Source organism: Diadema setosum, chromosome 9 (genome assembly GCF_964275005.1).
Source record: "Diadema setosum chromosome 9, eeDiaSeto1, whole genome shotgun sequence".
In the NCBI taxonomy this organism is placed as follows: domain Eukaryota; kingdom Metazoa; phylum Echinodermata; class Echinoidea; order Diadematoida; family Diadematidae; genus Diadema; species Diadema setosum.
In genome coordinates, this window is record NC_092693.1 from 27219187 (window position 1) to 27240538 (window position 21352).

A 21352-nucleotide genomic window follows, 5' to 3' on the forward strand; every position below is an offset into this window, starting at 1 on the left:
GCTTTGCTGACATCATAGGACATTTATTGTCCAAGTGCATCAGACACAATGGCATTACATTTTCCACATGACATTTTATTAAAAGACAAACAGATATATTGCAGATAAATACATTGCAGATATATAATATACTAGTACTGCTTCTACAGTTGTGCCAAAACATATGTGGAAGACACAGGTCTTGCATTGTGTAGTAGGCAAAATTGTAGTCGCATGACCACAGAATTACCTTGAGGCATTCACAGAATTCTTTGTTCATGTGTTTTGTTTTTTTTTTAATAAATGACTTTCTCTTTTGAGAAAATTTCTAGTTGACATAAATCCTCTAATTATTTTCATTTTGATGTACAATTCTTGCTATAAGAATTACTTTGCTTATTTTAAACAAGGAAAGGCTAATGTTGCATGTGTCAACAGCCTAATTTTACCTTGAGAAAAGGCACAAGGTAAGGTTGGGGTGATGAGTTGAGTTCCTTCTGCAGCTTTTGAGTGAATTCCTCTGGCTCAATCTTGGCATCCTAATGAAAATAACAAAAATACACAAATACATTAATAAGACACACACATACTTCTTCTTTGCGTCATGTTGCATACACATATGCTGGTGTGGTCCAAAGTTAAGAGTTCTCCATTGAGTGCGGTCAGCTGCCATTACGAGAAATACATATACAAAATGTAGAAATCACCTGATGATAAATGTTTGATGCAGAGAATGATAAGTGACTGCTTTCTGATACTGAATTTATCCACTCAAAGAAGAAGAAAATTCCACCAAAAAAAAAAAAAAATCACTTTTTTAGCACAATGAAAGAGCACTTAATGAATCACTTTCAGAAAGCTGGGGGAATAATTGCTACCCTTGACATTAACATGTCAGCATCAAGTTGATGGAATGTGTAATTTTCATGAAAAATGAATTTTTGTGGAATTCCCTTTATAATTTCTTTGTTGTCTACACATACATCATAATCTCTAGTAGTCTCTTCATCCAGCGGTTCCAACACCAAAACTTTACAAATATTCAACGTTTGCATTGATTGTCCGATTTTCCTTAAATTTTCACTGATATGTTCTACTTATGTTGCTGCTTTCACTCAATCCACATTTCTCTTTGGGTTTGGGCTTCCTTTACGATACATCCACAACTATATGTACAGTATATTAAACCCACTTCTAAGCACTATGCATAAACATACATGCAGAGCACTTGTATTTTATACAGAGATCAAAATTTTAAAAGCTTTTGAATACCTAGTAAGGCAAAGTAATTACTGAATGCATGGTTTGCTAGCCAATAGATGTCTCCCCCTGAGTACAGAAATGTTTGCTAAGTATGCAAACTCTTGCTACAAGTGCGCGATAAGACATGTTCACAGTGGCTATCATCTGTGAGGCAATGTGCAGCTAGTAAAAATCAACACAAAACGCTCGACCAATGAGATTGCAGGATTTTCGCTACCTTTTCTATGCAATTTGTCAAGGCAGACAGTGCATCAACTGGAAGGTGAGAGAGAATTCTACACCTTAATGAACATCCCTATTGTAATCCTGGAGACTATAAATCCCTGGCTGTGATTACATTACTAAGAGTGATTCCAAAGTGAGATAGAGGGAGTAGAGGAGAATGCAAATTATGTAGCATGGAGATATTTCAACTAATGGCCTTGGCCACATGGGAAAGAATCATGGTGCCCCTTTTTTCCACTTGGCTCACATCGATGAAATTGTCCCTCTATATCTCTCTCATTTCACTCAACAACTTTGCAAAATGTTTTGGCAACCTCTTACAATATGTGCCTTGCTTTATATGAAAAAAAAAATGTCTTTATTTACTACAACACCATTTGTTATGATTCATATAATGAACATTAAACTTCAACTTCTAAAGTAAGAACCACATTAGAATTAAACATTGCCTGGCACCTTTTAGGATTGTGTAGCAACTTGTACAGTGAAAAGTTAAAGATTCCCAGCTTGCAAAACAATCAAAAGACTTAATAAATTTTGCTCTACTAAACTATCCTACAGGTTTATCATGAGGGGAAAAAAACAATTTCCAGCAAGACAGATAATCTCCATCTAGATGTCTGATAGGTGGATCCATTTTTCACATCCACACAACATGGCATTCTGTAACCCCAGCTAATGAAGCACAATTGATCCTTCCAGCTACAGCAAAGACTTTAGGCAATAAAAACCTTCCTGAGAAATCATAAGAGCATGACATTACTGTCATTGGTTTTGGTCATTTCTCCTAGTTAGTATGTCATACTCGATTATAGTGTACAACTGCATAACAACACCTTGTGTTGCATTTACTGCTTTGCTACATTAATTCAGGGTTTAACCACAAACTCTTGTTGAGTTTATTGCTCATGCCACATTGGGGGTACTATGAGGAACATGTTCTCACATGAGTTCTATGTTAGATGTCACCATGTAATTACTGTAACCTGCACATGAGTGCTCCATCCTAACTTAACACTCATACATAAAGCATACGTGTCCACTAACAATCTTTATAAAATGGGTTCAAGAATGTAGCCAATTGGAAGCGCTGAAATGAGTCACGTGTGCTTGTATTAATTTCTCACTAACATTCACGGCCGACGTCACAATGTTTGCACTAGCAGTGCGCACTCAATCAGTTGTTACAAGTGCGTCGCGCGCTACTATACGCGCTGTCAATCCTGTAAACAACTTCTAGTTCGGGCTGCCGGCCGGCCTTTCTTGTGTGCATAACATGTGTGGCGTACGTATACTCTTATACGTACAGTACTTATATGTGCGGGATTTCCAAGTGCGACGTGTTTGACAATCGGACATCTTGATCCACAAAGGTACGTGAAAAATGTTGTTAGTTTTCGACCTATTTTATAAAACAAATGATGCACAGGATTATTTCGTGGCGTTAGTGGAGACGCAGCTCACTCTCGGGTAATTACAATGTAGTACAACATGCACTCGGCTTCGCCTCGTGCATGTTTCACAATTGTAAATACCCTCGAGTGCGCTACGCCTCCACTAACGCACTCTATCCTGTGCATCATTTGTATAGCAAAGTTAGCAAACCATAGATGTATCAGTATTGCAAAAAATGAAAAAGTAGGAATGGAATATTTATAACCTACAAGTTAACAGTCAGTATCTGTCATACTTTATGAAGATTTAGGTTCTTTTCTTTTTGTTACAGTATGTAATTGGACTCCAATTATAACAAAGCCTGTAGGACTGGCACTTTTCTTTCATTATAATGAAATTTCATTATAATTGAACAGAACACTATACAAAGAGATAAAAATGATGATTTTGGGACCCGATTTTTTTACTTTGTTGTAACAAGAATTTTGTTATAATTATAGTATATTACACTCCATTTTGCCCTTGAAGAGCAAAAAGTGTGTATCTTCACATGGCTGGTCATTTGAAAATTAAGCAACTGTTGGATGATAACCAGACAAGCACTTGAGCCCAAATGTGATTTTCTGCTAATCACACAAAAAGTTTTTGCCTAGTAAATATCATTTTGGTACATATTTCTCACACTACACCGATTAACAGCCTTTTGGTTCAAAACAACAGTGGTTTCCTGGTATTTGGTAACTATCTTTCTTTAACAAGAAATGACAATAACAAGAAATCAATCAGTGTCCCAGTCAAAGAGCTTGCTCAAAGACTAAATGTACATTTATACCTCCATGGAATTCAAAACTGACAAAAGATCCGGGAGGGTTCATTAATCCGAACATACTGTCCGTGGCTTTATTCTGTAACACAAATACTAGTATTCCATAAGTATACTTGTTAATCCGAAAATGAAATAAGGTTTGTTATTCCGCAGGTTTGTTAACCCAAAAATAAAATTTTTTTTTTTTTTATTCAAAAGGATTGTGATGGGTCAAAAAGTAAATAAAATTCATTAATTGAATCTAATTTCAATGGGAAAAAAAAGTGTGCACTAACGAACCTTTGGAATTACGAACTTTATTTCATTTCTTGATTAACGGACCTTTGAAATGAAAACAACACTTTTTTCCATTTACAGAATGAACGAACCCTCAAAGTAACATTTTTTTTTTTACATTTTTGGACCAACGAATGTTTGGCAAAACTAACCTTATTTCATTTATGTGTGCTTTACATAATGGTTATCAATACACCAATTTTACTGAAGATTGGCGATCTGTAAAAAATCGCTGATCATCCATGATTGGTATTGGATCGGCATCAGATTGAATGATCGGTTACACCACTACAATCTAGGTAGCAGTGAGCTGGAAGTTGAAGTTGCACTAGCGGATACGGGAAAAAAAGAGGAGAGAGCAAGTGGGAAGGAAGAATAGAGTGAAAATCTGGTAAAAGGTCGGAATGGTTGGGAGGAGAAAGATGAAACCAGAAAGGAGGGGGCGAGGGAGTAGTTGAAGGTTGAAAAATCATGGAGATACAGAGAGAGAGAGAAGTGAAGTTTTATGAAACCAAGAGAGAGAAATAAAGCCGCTGTATGATGTGGACTATGGAGTGCTGGATCAAAACGATGAAAGGAGTTAAATTGGGAAGGAAAGCTCGGTAAGTTAACTCTTAACACTGGCACTGTTCTGATGGTCCATGACTGGTAAAAATCACTATCGGGCCACTAACTTTCTTCATGAATTACCAAATTTACTGGTCAGAAATGACTGGTACAAAAAAAAAATAATAAAAAAATAAACAACTGTCAAGGCCATTAGAAAAATAGAACAGAAGCAGTAAGTTTTAGGTTCAGAGAAGTAATAGAAATACTGGCTATCTACTGGTCCCACAGGGACAGGTTGGACCAGTAGAAAAAATGGGTTACTATACTGTGCAGCCCTCGGTAAGACAAGAAGATATAATGAGCCTATACAGTAAGAGAAAGGCAAGAAAAAGAGGAATGAGAGCTAAAAAAGTACCAGTAAAGTGGAGGGGGTTGAGGAAGGATTACTGTGGGAGAGAGAGAAAAAAAAAGGAATCCATCGTACGATCCATTCAACCCTCTCCCCTTAACTTTCTTAGCGTTCCATTGTCCGCATCATTTATCGACTTCATTTTTCTCCCTAGGTTTTGTGAAACTTCACTTCTCTCTCTTATCTCCACGATTTCCAACCTTCAACCTGCAAAACTTACAATGAGATTCTGGACCAGCTTCTTCACATTCATCACGGTTTGGGGAGGCTGGTTCGCATTGGAAGCCAACCTGATCAGAGTTGTCAGAAAGTTCTTGCATTTTTTCACGTTGTCCATGGCACCTGGTGACATAGCACCATGAGATCCACTTGCACCGGAGGAGGCAGTCGTTGCTGCCGCAGAACTGTTCTGACTCTTCCCCATCACTGTCACAGACGTCTTCGCTGAAACTTGTGGGCTGACTGAGACTGCTGTGGACGTGATGCCCCGCACCACTGGAACATTGCTGGATATTACTACAGGAGATCCTGCTCTTGTGGTTTGCGTGATGATCTGGGGACTGTTAACGATTGTAGTGGCACTACCAGAGGACAGCACTCTCCCTGGCTGAGCATTGGATGTCACAATCTGGGAGCCCGGCTAGAAAAGTGGGGAAAGAAAGGCACAATGTCATGGTGACATTTATTTTATCTTTTTTTACCTGTAGTTTCTTCCAGGTTGCACTATGAATATATGACAATGTCTATCATTATCACACTGCCTAGTAAAGTATATAGGCCCTAGAGTATTAGTAGTCAAGTTATTATTCAATATCATATCTATAACCTAAATACCAGGAATATAAGCTACAAAAGATGTTAGACAATACCACCATTCATGTAGATGTGCTGATGGTGTATCTGCATATCTCTAACAAACTTAGAATGACGTGTTTTATTCAGCAGTTCAAGATTATTTTCCCCCTTGCTTTGGTCTAAATGTAAAATGATATTTGATGCTTGCTACTCTTAGTGACATAAGCATATAAATGACAAAGAAATCTTGTTTTTATCTTCTCCCTGGCCTAGAGTACAGAAGTCTGTCATGAAAATTAGTATTCCACAAAGGTTAAAAGCTTACAAAAACATTGTTTTGTTATACAAGCATTTATGCAACGCTGCAACTGGCACTGGTCCGACATTCCCGGACCAGTAAAAATAACAGTCGGACCAGTAACTTTTTCAGGAATGGACCAATAAATAGTGAAAAAACAAACAAAAAACTGGGTAACTACTGGTCCAACAGACCGGTCGCACCAGTAGAAAAAATTGGCTAGTGTGCAGCCTTAATTTATGCTGAATTTGTGAAAGTTTGTAAACAGTAATGATGCATTTTAGATGAAACCAGCAGAGACTCCTATCTCTCCAGCATTTGGTAGATATCCTGCTTTGAGGCCATTTTTGCAAAGCCTCCAGCTCTCACTGTGTCTCTCCCACTTATGATGTACTGGTATTTTCTTTTTTCACAGGCAAGACTTTACTTTCCCTTGCAAAACTACCTCTTTAAAAAAACATGAAACAAAATTCAAATGAAACAAGAGAGAACTTTCATAAACTTATTAAGGGTTCAAAAATTAACAAGTAGGGCCTCAGTCATAGTGTAAAGGAAAGGTAATTCAAAGATTTAGAAGTGCGCATGCTTGAGCACAATCTTTAATCTATTCTTTAAACATCAATGAAATTTGGATGAGGAAAGCATTTTTTAGTCACATGGAGGGCACTTGATTACCACCTGAAATAACACATCCAGTATTCTAGGGCATAACTTTTCCCAAAGCAAAATCATGAACCATAAACAACCAATACTTGCATTTGTTGGCTGATGATGATGAAGACTTTCCTACATGCTTATTTTTATGTTTCACTTTGTATCTTTCAATATACAGTCAACTTCGGATACCTCGAATTTGTCGGGACCGAAGAAAATGGTTCGACGTACGCGAAATTCGAGGTATGCGTGCAGGCGTGTACGTCGAATGTTCTTCGACTTGTCCGACGTTTATCGATGTTCAACATGGTATCTGTTATAGTGCCTACCGATTGTTTGCATGCTTGTCAACTGGAATTGAATTGACTTTTATATGAATGAATTGAATGAAAATCGGAATTGAAATCAAAATTTCAGAAATAAAGATTTTGGTGGCCCCATCGCGCCACCAAAAAAGTTGGATGTTTGCCTTTACTTTTGAAAATGAACAGCGGTAACAATCGGCTCCGATTGCTAAAATAAATGTCAGATGTTTGTTTTTAATTTTGGAAATGAATAACGGTAATATTTGACTCGGTAAGATACTAAAATAAATGTCGGATGTTTGCTCATACTTTTGGAAATGAAAAATGATAAGACTCAGCTCCGTTAAAACTAATGTCAGATATTTGATTTTGCGTTCGGAAATGAATAAGGATAACATTCGGCTCCGGAAGACGCTGAAATGAATGTCGAATATTTGCTTTGACGTTCGGAAATGAAAAACAATATTCAACTCCGTACAATGGGGTTAAATAAGTGTCGGATGTTTCTTTATACTTTCGAAAGGAAATAGCAATAACATTTGGCTCCAGAATATGCTCAAATGAATGTCAGATGATCGTTTTTATGTTCGGAAGTTAATAGCAGTAATATTCTGCTCCATACGATGCTAAAATAACTGTCTGATGTTTGCTTTTAAATTTCGAAATGAATAACAGTAACATTCAGCTGCGTTCAATGGTAAAATTAATGTTTGATGTTTGCTTTGACGATCGGAAATGAGTAACAATATTCAACTCCTTACAATGATAAAACTAAATGCTGGATGTTTGATTTTACGTTCGAAAGTAAATGGCAATAACATTCAGCTCTGGAAGATACTAAAATACATGTCGAATGATTGCTTTTACGTTTGGCATGTTTGGAAGTGAATAGCAGTAACATTCTGCCCCATACGATGCTAAAAAAATAATGGATATTTGCTATTACATTTCGAAATGAATAACAGAAATATTCAGCTACGTTTGATGGTAAGATAAACTTCTGATGTCTGCCTTGAGGTTCAAAAATGAAAAACAGTAACATTCGGCTCCGTTACGATGATGAAATAATTGTCAGATGATTCATTTCACTTTCGGAAGTGGACAGCAGTAACATTTGGCTCCGTACGATGATAAAATAAATGTCATATGTTTGAAATGAATAACGGTAATATTCTGCTTCGTACGATGCAAAAATAAATGACAGATTGTTGCTTTTACATTTGGAAATGATTAACGGTATTAATCCACTCAGTTAGATGCTGAAACAAATAGCAGATGTTTGCTTTCACGTTTGGAAAGGGATAAGGATAGCATTCAGCTCCGTATAATATGCTAAATTGAATGTCGGTTGTTTGCTTTTACATTTAAAAATGATAGCGGTAATATTCGGTTCCGTAAGGTGGTACCAAACTAATAAATGGTGGATGATTGCTTTTACAATAAGAAATGAATAACGGTAACTTTTGGCTCCTTACAATGCTAAAACAAATGTCGGATGCTAACAAATGTCGCCAAATGCTCCCACTTTTTCATTTCAAACGTAAGTTTTGACCTAAATATATAGGCATCAACTTTTATAATAATCTCTACGCCTATTTGCTAAATCTTAAAACACAGAATAAGATGATTGAATTTTCTATTCATTTGTTTCAGACATGGGCATCTGTATCACTTTAATAATGCTTAATATTAATTTTTCTATGTTTAGTAGGACCGATTTAGATTTTCTAATGTTTTACTTCATTTTTTTTTTTGTGTCACCAGATTTTACTTTCGACCACCAAATAATAAAAATCAATAATATTGGTGGCCCGACAAAAGTTAGTGTGGAGCCCTGTCCATTCTATTCTTTATTATGCTCGGCCTATACTTCCAGATCATATACCACACTATTTTCATAATCGCATTGCTGAAAAAAAAAAAAAAATCAGTGCCTGCGTTCTCGGGGAATAAATGAAACATACTTTGTGAAAGGCAAAAAAAAAAAAAAAAAAAAAAGTTAAAAAAGGCACTACGCAGGAGATTGATGTTTGGACAGTGGACTGTGATTGATGCCAAAGATATAACTGTCAACACCTACGCAGGTGCGCCACGACGGAAAAGAAATCCAGGCGCACGGTATGACTACCACGATCAAGAATCAAAACACAGTGGTTAAAAAGAAGATTATGGGGCAGATCGTAGTGCTATCGTAAGTACTCCATTGGCAAGGGTGCTATGTGCATACCGTGTACGTATGAAGGTACATGTAGGTGTTGGGAATTTTTCTTGTCAGCTGTGTACCGGGTATTTCTTTGGGCGCGTGACTGTTCTGGTCTCAGAATATTTACAGTCGAGTGTTGAAAAGATTTGTGACATGTCTTCGCTGTCCACGCGCGCTTTAATTGGAGATGCTGAGTGATGTTTGCAATTTCAATTCGATCTACATGCTGGGAAAAACAATAAGTTAATTAAGATCAGGACAGTAGATTTCACTTCGAGGTAACTGAACTTCGAGTTATTTTCTTCGAGCTGCGCGAATTTTAATACACGGAAACTCCATAGGAACAATCAGGACTTTCATTTTGTCCCCGAGGTAAGTGATATTCAGCTTATCCGACGTTGAGGTATCCGAAGTTGACTGTAGATTATACAAGAACCATGCCTTTGCTGCACAACAAATAGAGTGCACCATAAAGACTGCAATACCTTGGGCTAAATGAATATCACTTTAAGTTTCTGGTCTTTAACTTGTTTTTCATTGTAGAAACTATATTTTAGCATGGTTCATATTTTATCGTATAAGGCCTAGATACTTCGACCTTAGTAAAACTAGTAGTTGTATTAACTGGGTTTAATTCTACCTGAACATGTCTGTATGTAATCCCAGGAGACCCTGCGACATGGGCTTGAATAGCTGCTGGATTACTCATCACTGCTTGCACTGTTCCTCCTTTATTGATCAATACCACTCCAGGTGGTAATGAAGTACCAGGAGGAAGACGAATCTGTACTGGCGCCCCCATTTGGGCACGAGGAGCGATGACATGCTGCCCCGTTGGCATTCGAACTGTCTGTGCTGCAATTACTTGGGGTGAGACTGCCTTTGGGGTACCCGAAACAGCATTGACAACATACTGTCCTGACCGCCCAGTTGTTGGAATTCCAGGGCTGGCAACATTGATTGTCACAACTTTTTGATTGGCGTTTCCAACTGCCACACTTCCTGTGGGGATCGTTGTTGGTACCGTAGGAACAGTGGCCATGCTAGGTTGCACAACTATTCTGGGTTTCATTGCACCTGACTGATCACTACTTGCAGAGCCTGCCAGAGCCTGCTGCCTTGCTTGCAACTGATCTTTGGCAGAGCTAGAGTTGTTCACATTCCCACCTGCATCTGTGCTCAACTTGGCATTGGCATTATGGCTATGCACAGCACTAGGCACAGACACAACTTTTACAATTTGCTGATCATTGCCACTTGTAGTCCTCAATTGATTTAAAGCATTAGGATTCAATGCACTTACAGGCATACCTCCTGCTGAGTCGTTTTGTTTGGTATTACCCGGTAAGGTCTGCTGATGCTGTGCCTGTATGGCCTGTGTCGTGTCCTGCTGACCAATGCCCAATGTCACTGCCGTTGGCGGGTTTGTCACAGCAACTTGTGGATTTGGAACTACCGGCGTCGGTCCAGAGGATGGAGATAAATGCGTTCCCGTGTCAGATTTTACATTTCCTACTGCAGTACCACTTACTCCATGATTACTCTGATCATTATCTTCCGTTCCGTTGTTGGCTTGAAGAATACTGCTCGACCCCGATTCATGGTTATGACCCGTCTTTGCACCACCTAATTGTGATTCTTGCATGGTTTGCCTCACCGCATTTGAATGTATTGAACCCCCCGGTTCGGCCTTAACTGTTGTCAGTCCGACATGTCCAGTTTGTGCAGGCAAAGTGGCACTTTCGTTCACATGATTTACGCTAACTATGGAATCTTGTAGCGGTCCAGATACTGCCTTGGGATTTTGTGGTGCCAATTTCGTCTCAAGCGATCCAATCAATGCATTAACCTCCTTTTCATCAACCTCAGAAGAGAAAATATCGTCAATGGTCTTCGAAACCGCCATCTTCACTCCACCATGGCTTCTGAATGAATGAATCGGAGCATGCGCAGTAATAACTATTATGGGATATAAAAATACGTACGATCTCGATTGCATGTGTGCAGAATTAGAGGGGATGAGAGAGAGAGAGGGAGAGAGAGAGAGAGAGGGAAAAAAGCTGGGGGGGGGAGGTGATTTACACAAAAGACAAGTAGGTACATTCAATGTACTAGTATAGACTACCTCTAGCTCTGCACGTGTTCGAAACTTTAACATTGTCATGATGGTTTTTTTTTTTTTCTGTTTGTTTGTCTATGTGCGTGTGTGTGTGTGCTTTTCACAATTTCGGGTATGTTTTTATCAGCCATTTCCTGTCAAGTAAGGACTGCAAGTCGAGCAGTTATGCTTGTTTTCTTTGAAGGCTATAGTCGGGCCTATATATCTTTTTTCAATTCACACTTTTTGTCTTGATGAAGTTGTGAGTACCTTTAAAGGGATGGTACAGTATTGGTGGAGATGAGAATTGGGCTTCTAACTTTTTGCGAGATACCTAGAAAACACTTACGAAATAGTACAGAGGATACCATTTTAAGAGGAATTCAAAGTTTATTTGATGAAAATCGGGTTTGGAATGACTGAAACATCCAAAAACAAAGTAAAACAAAGCGATCGTAATAAAGTGTGGGTCCCACACTTATCAGAATCACTCTGTTTTGGATATCTCAGCCATTTCAAAACCAATTTCATCAAATAAACGTTGAATTCCTCGTGGAATTACATGCTCTTTCATATTTCATATGAGCTTTCTCATTATCTCACCAAAAAATGTTAGAAACCTGAAATTAGGTCTCAACCAAAACTATACGATCCCTTTAAATGAGGCTAATAGTCAAATTCCTCTTCAGTTCCATAGTGCAAAAGGTAACAGAAAAAAAAAGATTAAAGAAAAAGAAAACATTCAACATAAACAAAAGCCATGGGACGCCTAATTGGTGGTGAGATACTGGTTATCCAACATAAGCAATTAATACAGGAGTCAGGAAATATTTCTCTGTTTTTAAATAATGATCTAATATTTTAGTGCGTTTAATTTGATCACAGGCCAATGTCCGGCCCCACACCCCCCCCCCCCCCCCCCGCCCCGGCGGGAAGAATCTCGTACAGAACTTGCGAAGGTCATGGGTCTTTTGCAAGGATCTATTATTGGTTCTGTGTGTGTGTGTGTGTGTCGTTCATCAGTTCCCCATTAAAAAAGAAAGTGCAGCCCCATGAGGAAGCTTTTGCATTACGGATGGCATAATGACAATAATTTATTGGTTGGTTATTGATCAACTTGTGCAGAAAAGAAAACATGCACACACAAACAAGAACAAAAAACCAATAACGATCTAAATTCTTTAAAGGCATGATATAGTATCTATGGAGATGAGAAATGGGCTTTTAAGATTTGTTTGCAAGATACCAAGATACCACTTGTTGAATAGTACACTGAGCATACCATTCTAAGAGGAATTCAAAGTTTTAAATTGATGAAAATCGGTTTTTGAATGGCCAAGACATCCAAAAACAAAGTAAAACAAAGCGGTCGGAATAAACGGTGGGTCCCACCTTTTACTGGTTTTCCTCTGTATTGGGTGTTTCAGCCATATCAAAACCAATTTTCATCAAATAAACGTTGACTGATGAATTTCTCTTGGAAATACATGCTCCTTCATATTTCATGAGGAGTTTCTCATATCTCATCCCAAAATGTTAGGAACCTCAAGTTAGACCTCAACCAAAACTATACTATCCCTTTAACTATCTACTGCATGATTTTCTCACTCCTTTAAATCATTGTTGCATGACTTTCTTATTTACTACTCAAATTATTTGACAATGTAATACACCTTGTATCTAAGTGTAACTATCAAGCGGGGGTGTGAAAAAAAAAAATTGTAAAAAAAAAGGAGATAATGCACATGTTGGCTAATCATCAAAATTACAAAGGCAAAGAGCCAAAACATTACTTTCTCACTTTCCGCTCAAACTGGTTGAAAAACTGATAAGCGCAGAGACCGACCTGCATTTTTAGAATTGCAATAGGCCTACATTTTTTTTTTAAAGCCGACAGGCGCACCCCTCCCCTCCCACTTTTACGGGCTTGTAGGAAAAATGAAATTCCGTTGTTCACGTGACTGTTATATTTTTATGTTTTATGCGCGTGTGTTTTTTTCAAATGAAGTGTGTGTCGGGATGAAAGAGAGGTTTCTTTTATTCTGAACATTAAAAAGAGAAATATATGAATGAACAATGTTGGAAAGAATATGAAACGATTCGAAGGAAACAGAAAAGGAAGGAAATAAAGAAAGAGAGAACACTGTCCGAGACAAGTACTTCTGTACTACTAGTATACTACTAGTATTTGATGAAAGAAGGAGGAGGCTTGTAGGGTTCGTCGAAAGAGGGCGGCATGGAAAATTTAATACATTACACGTACACGAGTACATACATCCGGGTTATTCGTGGTGTCGTTTCTATGATCAACAAACAATTATTCCTGCCGACAGTCCAGTGCCAGCTACTGATTTGTTAGCAAATTTTAGCCATTTGGATTAGTAAACGTCAACAAAATCCTTCAAAATGGTATGTCATATTCTCAGTATATTAATATGTATGTAGTTCTGTGGCACATTATGTATTATCACATAATGCTTAGCGCAGAGTGTTTCCTCCAAGCTGAGCTCGAGTACGGAATGTAACAAGCGTGTGTCGACCCTATCCTGGCTTCCACACCTCCCCGAAGGGCTGGCTGATGTTTGTGCGGATATTCGTATAGACGCTAGTAATCGTTCGTGTTCGTGCGCTGCGCAGCGCACTCAGTTGTCAGGGAGATTTAACGTTAGACGCGTGTTGCGCTGTATGTATTCACTGTTGAGAGCACTAGGATTTTGTAACGCATCAAAATTTTTATGATTTCTTCTGTTGCTAACACAATCAAGATATTAGAATGAAGTATAAATCCATAGGTTTAGATCGCTCTCTGATATGCGCAGTATGATCTAGTCTAGACATTTGTAGATAAACAGTGGTTCTAACATTTGGTTAGAATTAGAATTTCTAGATCTATTAAACTCATAATCAATAATTGGTAATAGACTTGTGATTTGTGTGTGTAATTAAATTGATCTAGAATCATCTAGAGCTCTAGAAGTTCATAATCATAGTTGAGTTATTTAGATAGATGGGACTAATTGTTAGAACTTAGAATAATCTATGGGTTTGTAACAATAAAAACATTAGTAGTAGGGTATTAAAGAGTACCAGTATTCGGTCAGCTATCGGTATTCGGTCACTTATCAAGGGCTTGTGCCGAAAGGGTGGGTTGGGTGGTGGCGCGTCGCGTTAATGGGAACACCACCCTTCGTCCAAAGCCCCCCCCCCGGTTTTGCCGAAAGGGTGCGTTGGGAGCGTTGGGTCGCGTCACGTTGACTGGAACCCCACCCTTCGTCTAAAGCCCCCCCCCCCCCCCCGTTTTGCCGAAAGGGTGCGTTGGTACGTTTTGTCATGTAATATTAAAAGACGAGTTTTGAATTTATATTTAACCTTCAAACAACCATTTCAAAGAGGTTATCGTCCGGATCGGTTTACACTCTATTACCACTTGGTCTACAGCCAGTTGGTCTAATAGACTGTTTAATATCAGTTGGTCTAATAACCAGTTGGTCTAGTCATCATTTCGTCCAATTACTGTTTGGTCTAATTGTTATTTGGTTTAATTGCTATGATGATAGATAGAGGCTAGACCAACTGGGCAATGGACCAAAATTAATGATGTGTACACCAAATTTATATTGGACAAATTTAGTTTTATTTTAGACCATTTGATGATTAGGCCAAGTAAAGAAAGAAACCAGTTTCTCGTCCTCGCGCGCATTGATTTTGGCCGCCGCGTCGATTTTTTTACTATTTACTATTTTCAAAATGGCGCTGAAAATACCAAGAAATTCATAATTCTCGTCCCAGCCCGCTCCCCGCCCGCATCGATTTTCAGTTGCCGCATCGACTTTTTTGATATTTACTATTTTTTCGGCCGCGGAAAAATCCCAAATCGACAATTCACCTACCAATATCAATCGTGATGTCTCATTTCTAATCACGCCTTGCGTCCTCTACTTAGCTGTAGTAGCTGTAGAGCTCTTCTGTAGTGCGTATGTAATAACGCATGCATTTCACACTGCGAGCTCGGCAAGAAGGAATGACCCACAAAGCAGTCGAACTGCGGTGCGGGCTAGCTGTGATGTACAGCGCACTCGGTACGTCGTGAACGCAATAGCGGCAACATTTTTGCGATCAATCGCTGATGTTCCACGCATATTTCGCGCATTGTTCGTATTTTTTCCGTTTCTCATATTTCAAGCGGATGAATAAATGCTTGTGAGGATTGTATCGAGTTTGTAGGCCCTATACATTTTCATGTCATTGTGACTATGTGCATGTGTGTGCAGTGTCGGAAGGTACGGTGCCGGTGCAGTGGCCGTGCCGTATACCGTATTGGCAAAGTGTGCATGTCTGTCGGGTACTAGTAGCTGTCCAGGGTCGGTCACCGGTACCATCCCCTGGGCCCTGTTTCATAAAGCTGTTTGTAAAGTTACGAACAACTTACGAGCGACTGGTGATCAGTTCTGATGTGCTATACTTATCAGAATTTCCATAATTCAGCACAAGAACTGATCACCAGTCGCTTGTAAGTCATTCGTAACTTTACGAACAGCTTTATGAAACACCCCCTGGTCTGTCAGCTGTCTGCACGCACGCATGAACACATTCGAATGTGAGCATGTAGTAGCCCGTACACTCTGCTCTGTATTAAAACGTTGGATCTGACGGCGATGTATTGTTCTATTCTGAAGAGAAAATGAATGCACTTTTCCAGCAAATGTAGAATTATCAAATGGGTGTATCTACAAAATAAATAACTTTTCCACGGATTCTGTTTTATCTCGTATTTCTGCGGGATACTTTTCAGTTTCTTTACAATGTAAATTCACAGACACGGCCGGGAGTTGCATCATCTGTAGTGTGGTATACATGTATACTTGTAATCATTCGTCATCCAAATGATGAGTGATTATCACATGTCTTTTTAGAACATGAAGAAACATCTTTAAATGTTTAATGCTATAATGCCATATCAGTATTATTTTGACATCCATCTGCAGTTTCCAGTTTCCAGTTGAATGTGCTACAATACAAATTGTACTGTGAAGAAATGCAGATACATACCAGCTGTGTGGATACAAAAAGTCACAAACACCAATGATGAATAAAGCAGTGTTTTGAATATCATGGAATTTATTTCAGTCGTACATTCTTTGTTGAAAAACATGTTTTATACCTGTTTCATTTAATAGCACAGTACATCAGAATTGCAAGTACACTGGTATCAGAAATGCCATTACAACACTAAATACCAGTATTAAGATGGTCATTTTCCCTTGACATCTGTAGTGGAAAGAAAAAACAAATGTATTTCTGCATGCATGAAGTTTCATTTCAAGTATGATACATAATCTATTTGTTTGAAAATGCACAGAGTGCAGGCAAGACATACACTTGGGACCTGGTCTCTCATAACACAGCTACCAGAGTGATATATTTCATTTCATAAATTGGATATAGAAAATAGTAAAGCCCTCTCTTGTTACATTTCTCAGAATTACCGGACGAGAACACATATTACACCATGTACATTCATTTTGACAATCCTCGAAAAAATAGTAAGATATCAAATAGTAAGGACCTCCCTCATCGCCTTCCTCAGAAAACCCGGACGAGAAACTACTATCTTTTTTTACTTGGCCTTAGACGAAATGGAATTAGACCAACTCATAAAAGACCAAATCGGGATTTGATGATATAGATTGGTGTTAGACCAAAAATAGACCAAATGGCTATTATTAGACGAATTGACTGTAGACCAAATAGTAATTAAACCAAATAACAATTAGACCAAATTAGGGGGGGGGCTTTGGACGAAGGGTGGGGTTCCAGTCAACGCGACGTCACCCAACGCTCCCAACGCACCCTTTCGGCAAAACCGGGGGGGGGGGGCTTTGGACGAAGGGTGGTGTTCCCATTAACGCAACGCGCCACCACCCAACCCACCCTTTCGGCACAAGCCCTTATCGCTAGTCACCAGCCAGTAAGTTCAACTGTCATTTCAACACGTGCAAATCACATCAATTCACATACTTTCACACTCATTCACAACAGGAAACTCCCTTAGCCCCTTACTGCGACCAGCCCCATACGCATAGCGTAATGGGGCTGCGGACTGTAGCATTCAGGATCATGACAGGGTAGTATTGCGGACAAATATCAACTTAAAATCGAAAAATTTCTTCAATTTGAAGACTTACCAGTGAAGTTGAAATATTAACAACAGGGTTCGTGCAATGTTTGGTTTTGTCAATAGTCCCTTTCTGTTCAAATTGATGACTTAATGTGACTCGAGGAACCTGGGAAAACTACACTGAACTGACGGCCAGTGCATGCGCACACAGACATCTTATCCAATCAATGGATTTGAAATTTGTGCGCATGTGATGTGCGCATGCACTGGCCGTCAATTCAGTGTAGCTCTCCCAGGTTCCTCTCGACCGAGTCACATTGAGTCATCAATTTGAACAGAAAAGGACTATTGACAGAACCAAACGTTGCACGAACCCTGTTGTCAATACTTCAACTTCACTGGTAAGTCTTCAAATTGAAGAAATTTTTCAATTTTAAGTTGATATTTGTCCGCGATACTACCCTGTCATGATCCTGAATGCTACAGTCCACAGCCCCATTACGCTATGCGTATGGGGCTGCTGGTCGCAGTTACTTAGCCCCCTCCAAAAATCCATCCAAAATCCCAAATTTTACCGTCAAAAGTGCAGAATCGGCGTTACTTTCCAAAAGCGCGCGCGGATTGAGCCCAGTTTTATAAGAGTACTAAAAATTGCTAAAAAGTGCTAAAAATCGAGAAATTCGCTGTTCTCTCGCGGGATTTTTTGCTTATCGCAAGCTTGGAGTGTGATGGTATCCTCAAAAACTCAATGTGCAAGGGTTGAATGCAAGTGCTGATTACCCAGCAGTATTCGGTCACCAACGGGCGCCGCAACGTCGCCGATGCAATTTTGCGCCAACAAGGTAGCGCGCGGCGCATTTTTCAGCTGCCTTGAACACGCATTGATTTTGAACGCTCATATCGCGTGACCAAATACTGGTCGCGGTGACCGTATTCTGGGGAATTTTCAAGGTGATATATTTTGGGATTTTGTGAAATTCTGTGTGATATTTAACAAAATGAAAATTGAGATTAAAGAAATTTGATATATTTCACATACATTGCTGTGTAGATATGATGTATGTATGTATTATTTTAGTTTGAAAAATATTGCAAAAAAGCTTAAGTGACCGAAAACTGGGGGTGTTACCCTAGACCGTCTAGACACTAGCCTACTAAACTGCTCTGTACGACGGATTTGAAACCTTGCTATGGGCTGGCAATGCACTTGCGCTAGCAGGTGGTAGGTTGTGTAGTTTTTTGACCAGGCACTCTTGCTGCGCAACATTGTGTGGCACCCGATTGTCTCTAATGGATATGCGTTGGTGGGTGCATTTCACTTGAACCCTTTCACTCGCCACTCACGTATTCAGGGTGCGTGCATATACATACGTCGCCATATTGATTGAGACGTAATTGAACTTGACAACATAAACAATTCGTCGTTGATGAGCTCTGCATTTTTAATTATCCTTGTCTTGAATGGCCACTGGAAAAATAAAAAAAAGAATGAGGGTGGAAAGTATAGGTCTCCTCAACTCGTGCATATTATATGTTCAAAACACTACATTCGTAGTTGCAAAATCTCAATAAAATGTCCATATAAGTGTACATTTTTGTAACCCTAATTTTATGCAAATTATTTATAGCCTATCAATAAAGTGTCAACAATTTTTTGACAAATTTTTGGATCTATTCCTTTTAAATTTGAATGAAAGAGGTCATGTCTACCTGTTCCATGCAATCGGCTGCCATCCTACAGTTTTTTGCTCATTGACCCATCCTCCCGATGTTTCGTGAACCCTGTAGGCTACTGAAATGTGACCTGTTGCGTTGCTAGTGTCAGATTTTTGTTATATTGAGGTGATATATTTATGATCTCGTGTCAAGTTAGTGTTTCTGTTATAACGATCAAGCAGACTGCCCTTGGTATTGCATTTTTTCCCTTCAGCGGAAAAAATAGTACATTCTTTCCTGACAAAAAAGCCGCAGAATTTTATTTCTATCGGTGTGGCGCTCGCGCTTCCCCCTTGTGCGTAGGCACAGCGATTCAGTCCCACGTCGTCCATTGTTTGATGCGTGAACCTGCATTTTCGCGCATGCCTGTGGCCGCTGCATTATGTCGTGCTATTTTGCGGGTTTATAGGCTAGTTTGAATGCAGAATGCATGTTGTACCGCATGGTTCATTGGTCAATATGTATTTATTGTTAAAAATAGACCTGAAAGGACTATGTTCCTAATTCTATGTGCCAGCTACTTGCTAGTGGCAGTGCTACACTACTACTACTACTAGTCAGACAGCAGTCTGACGTCATTTCCTTAGACGTAATTTAGATTGGATCATTAGTAATAAAAAAAAAGTCGGCCTACATATGTAGCCTCGGGTTTTAATTCATGCATTTACACATTTGCTTTGCAATATCTTGTATTGAGTGTAGCCTGTATATAAACTAGTATCTATTACAGTAAAAGGCGAAGTTGTTGTTGTTGTCGCGGCCTTGTGTATTTCCTGTTTTATTCTGGCGTTGCTGGTTTGTCTATCTCCTCCCGGGCCGTCGGCTCCGGGCCCCCGAGACCGGTGCCGTTGGCAGCGGGAGGGTCTCTTACATTCCTTCGACCGGGTTTCATCCGCGCTCCGCCCCTGTGTGTCGACGTCGAGGACAACAAAGAGAAATTAATTAGATAGATGCATACCGGTAATGCATTTTTGTGCGTGACGACAGAGCCGAGTGTGTTAATATTCACCGATCCTGCGCTGGACTCCTGCTTTCTCGATCGTCCATCTTTAGCTTGCAGAGACAGTGGGGGGATACTAAAGATGATGGGGTGCAGCGAAATCTCTGTCATCTTCCAGCGGACACGCACGCACGCACGCACGCAATGTACTCTCGGGTACGGTACGGTATGCCAGTGTATGGCCTGCACCTGTGTATGTATTGACAATGGTTACACGAAACACTATCTGTGTGCGCGTGATATGGACTCTCATTATGGTATAATACACGGCGCGGTCATACAAGGGCATTTACGTACATTTACGCCATTGGCGTGCCGAAATGAAATCAAGGAATGCTGTTATTTTATTGTATTTTGCACAACTGCAGGATACTATCCAGCTCAGGTATGTCATTTAATTAGTTTACTCTCAAGTCGGGTATCATTGTACTCAGACTGTTCAGGACGGCTAAATATCCACTTAAAGTTTGTCCTTGCCGATCGTACCCTCTTTATATCAGAGTACACGCGCCGCTGTCCATTCGTTTACTGCTGTGAACATAAATATTCATAAGACGAGTGGACGTGGGGGAAACCCTCGCTTTGCCGACTGCCAATTTTTGAAGTTACAAGTGGAAATAAAATGGGTGGTTCTATGGCCCATCAAACCAAGTTTTGGTGATAGAAATGAAAAAGAGGGAGCAAATGACGACAAAAATATTCTTCTTTCTTCCATAACGTGGGAAAAGAAGTAGTTAAAAAAAAACTATGAGGCCCTGAGACCGAGGGATTCCCATGAGTGCCTATTTATCAAATCTAATGACTATGATCTCCCCCTCCCCAAATATAATAATGATGATTATAATGATAATGATAATGATAATAATAATAATAATAATAATAATGGTAATAATAATGATAATAATAATAATAAAATAATAACCATAATAATAATGGTGATAATGTACAGTCTGAAGCAGAAGAAGAACATTGATGATTATAATAGTAATAATAATAATGATAATAAAAATGTACAGTCTGAAGCAAATAAACGGGTGGTTCTATGATCTATCAAACCAAGGTTTGGTGATAAAAACAAAAAGAAGAGAGCAAATGAAGACGAAAATATTTTATTTCTCTCAGCACCATAGAAACAAAAACACTAGGGTCTATATATGAATTAGTCTGCTCTGCACAAGATTGCGTATGTTAGTGCAGTGAAGCAGTTTTGGGCAGTTTGTGCAGGACTGTCTTCAGAAACGTT

At 39.2% G+C, this 21352-nt stretch overlaps 2 protein-coding genes across 3 annotated transcripts in view; one reads left to right on the forward strand and one right to left on the reverse strand.

Annotated features, from left to right (window-relative positions):
- The window catches only part of LOC140233067 (transcription initiation factor TFIID subunit 4-like), a 28077-nt gene extending 16994 nt beyond the window's left edge, over positions 1 to 11083 (reverse strand). Inside the window, exons 1-3 of one of the 2 annotated variants that reach the window (XM_072313186.1) lie at positions 9818 to 10486; positions 5143 to 5562; positions 429 to 518 (exon numbers count right to left, since the gene is read on the reverse strand). In XM_072313186.1, the coding sequence (XP_072169287.1) occupies positions 429 to 518; positions 5143 to 5562; positions 9818 to 10486 (1179 nt within the window). Of the gene's footprint in view, positions 1 to 428; positions 519 to 5142; positions 5563 to 9817 lie in introns of both variants that reach the window. The other variant, XM_072313185.1, reaches the window with a different exon arrangement.
- Positions 11084 to 13575: 2492 nt separating this feature from the next.
- LOC140233485 (dynein regulatory complex subunit 4-like) overlaps positions 13576 to 21352 on the forward strand; it is a 28905-nt gene continuing 21128 nt past the window's right edge. Inside the window, exon 1 of the mRNA XM_072313601.1 lies at positions 13576 to 13684. Within this exon, the coding sequence (XP_072169702.1) occupies positions 13682 to 13684 (3 nt within the window). The 5' untranslated portion in view covers positions 13576 to 13681. The remainder of the gene's footprint in view (positions 13685 to 21352) is intronic.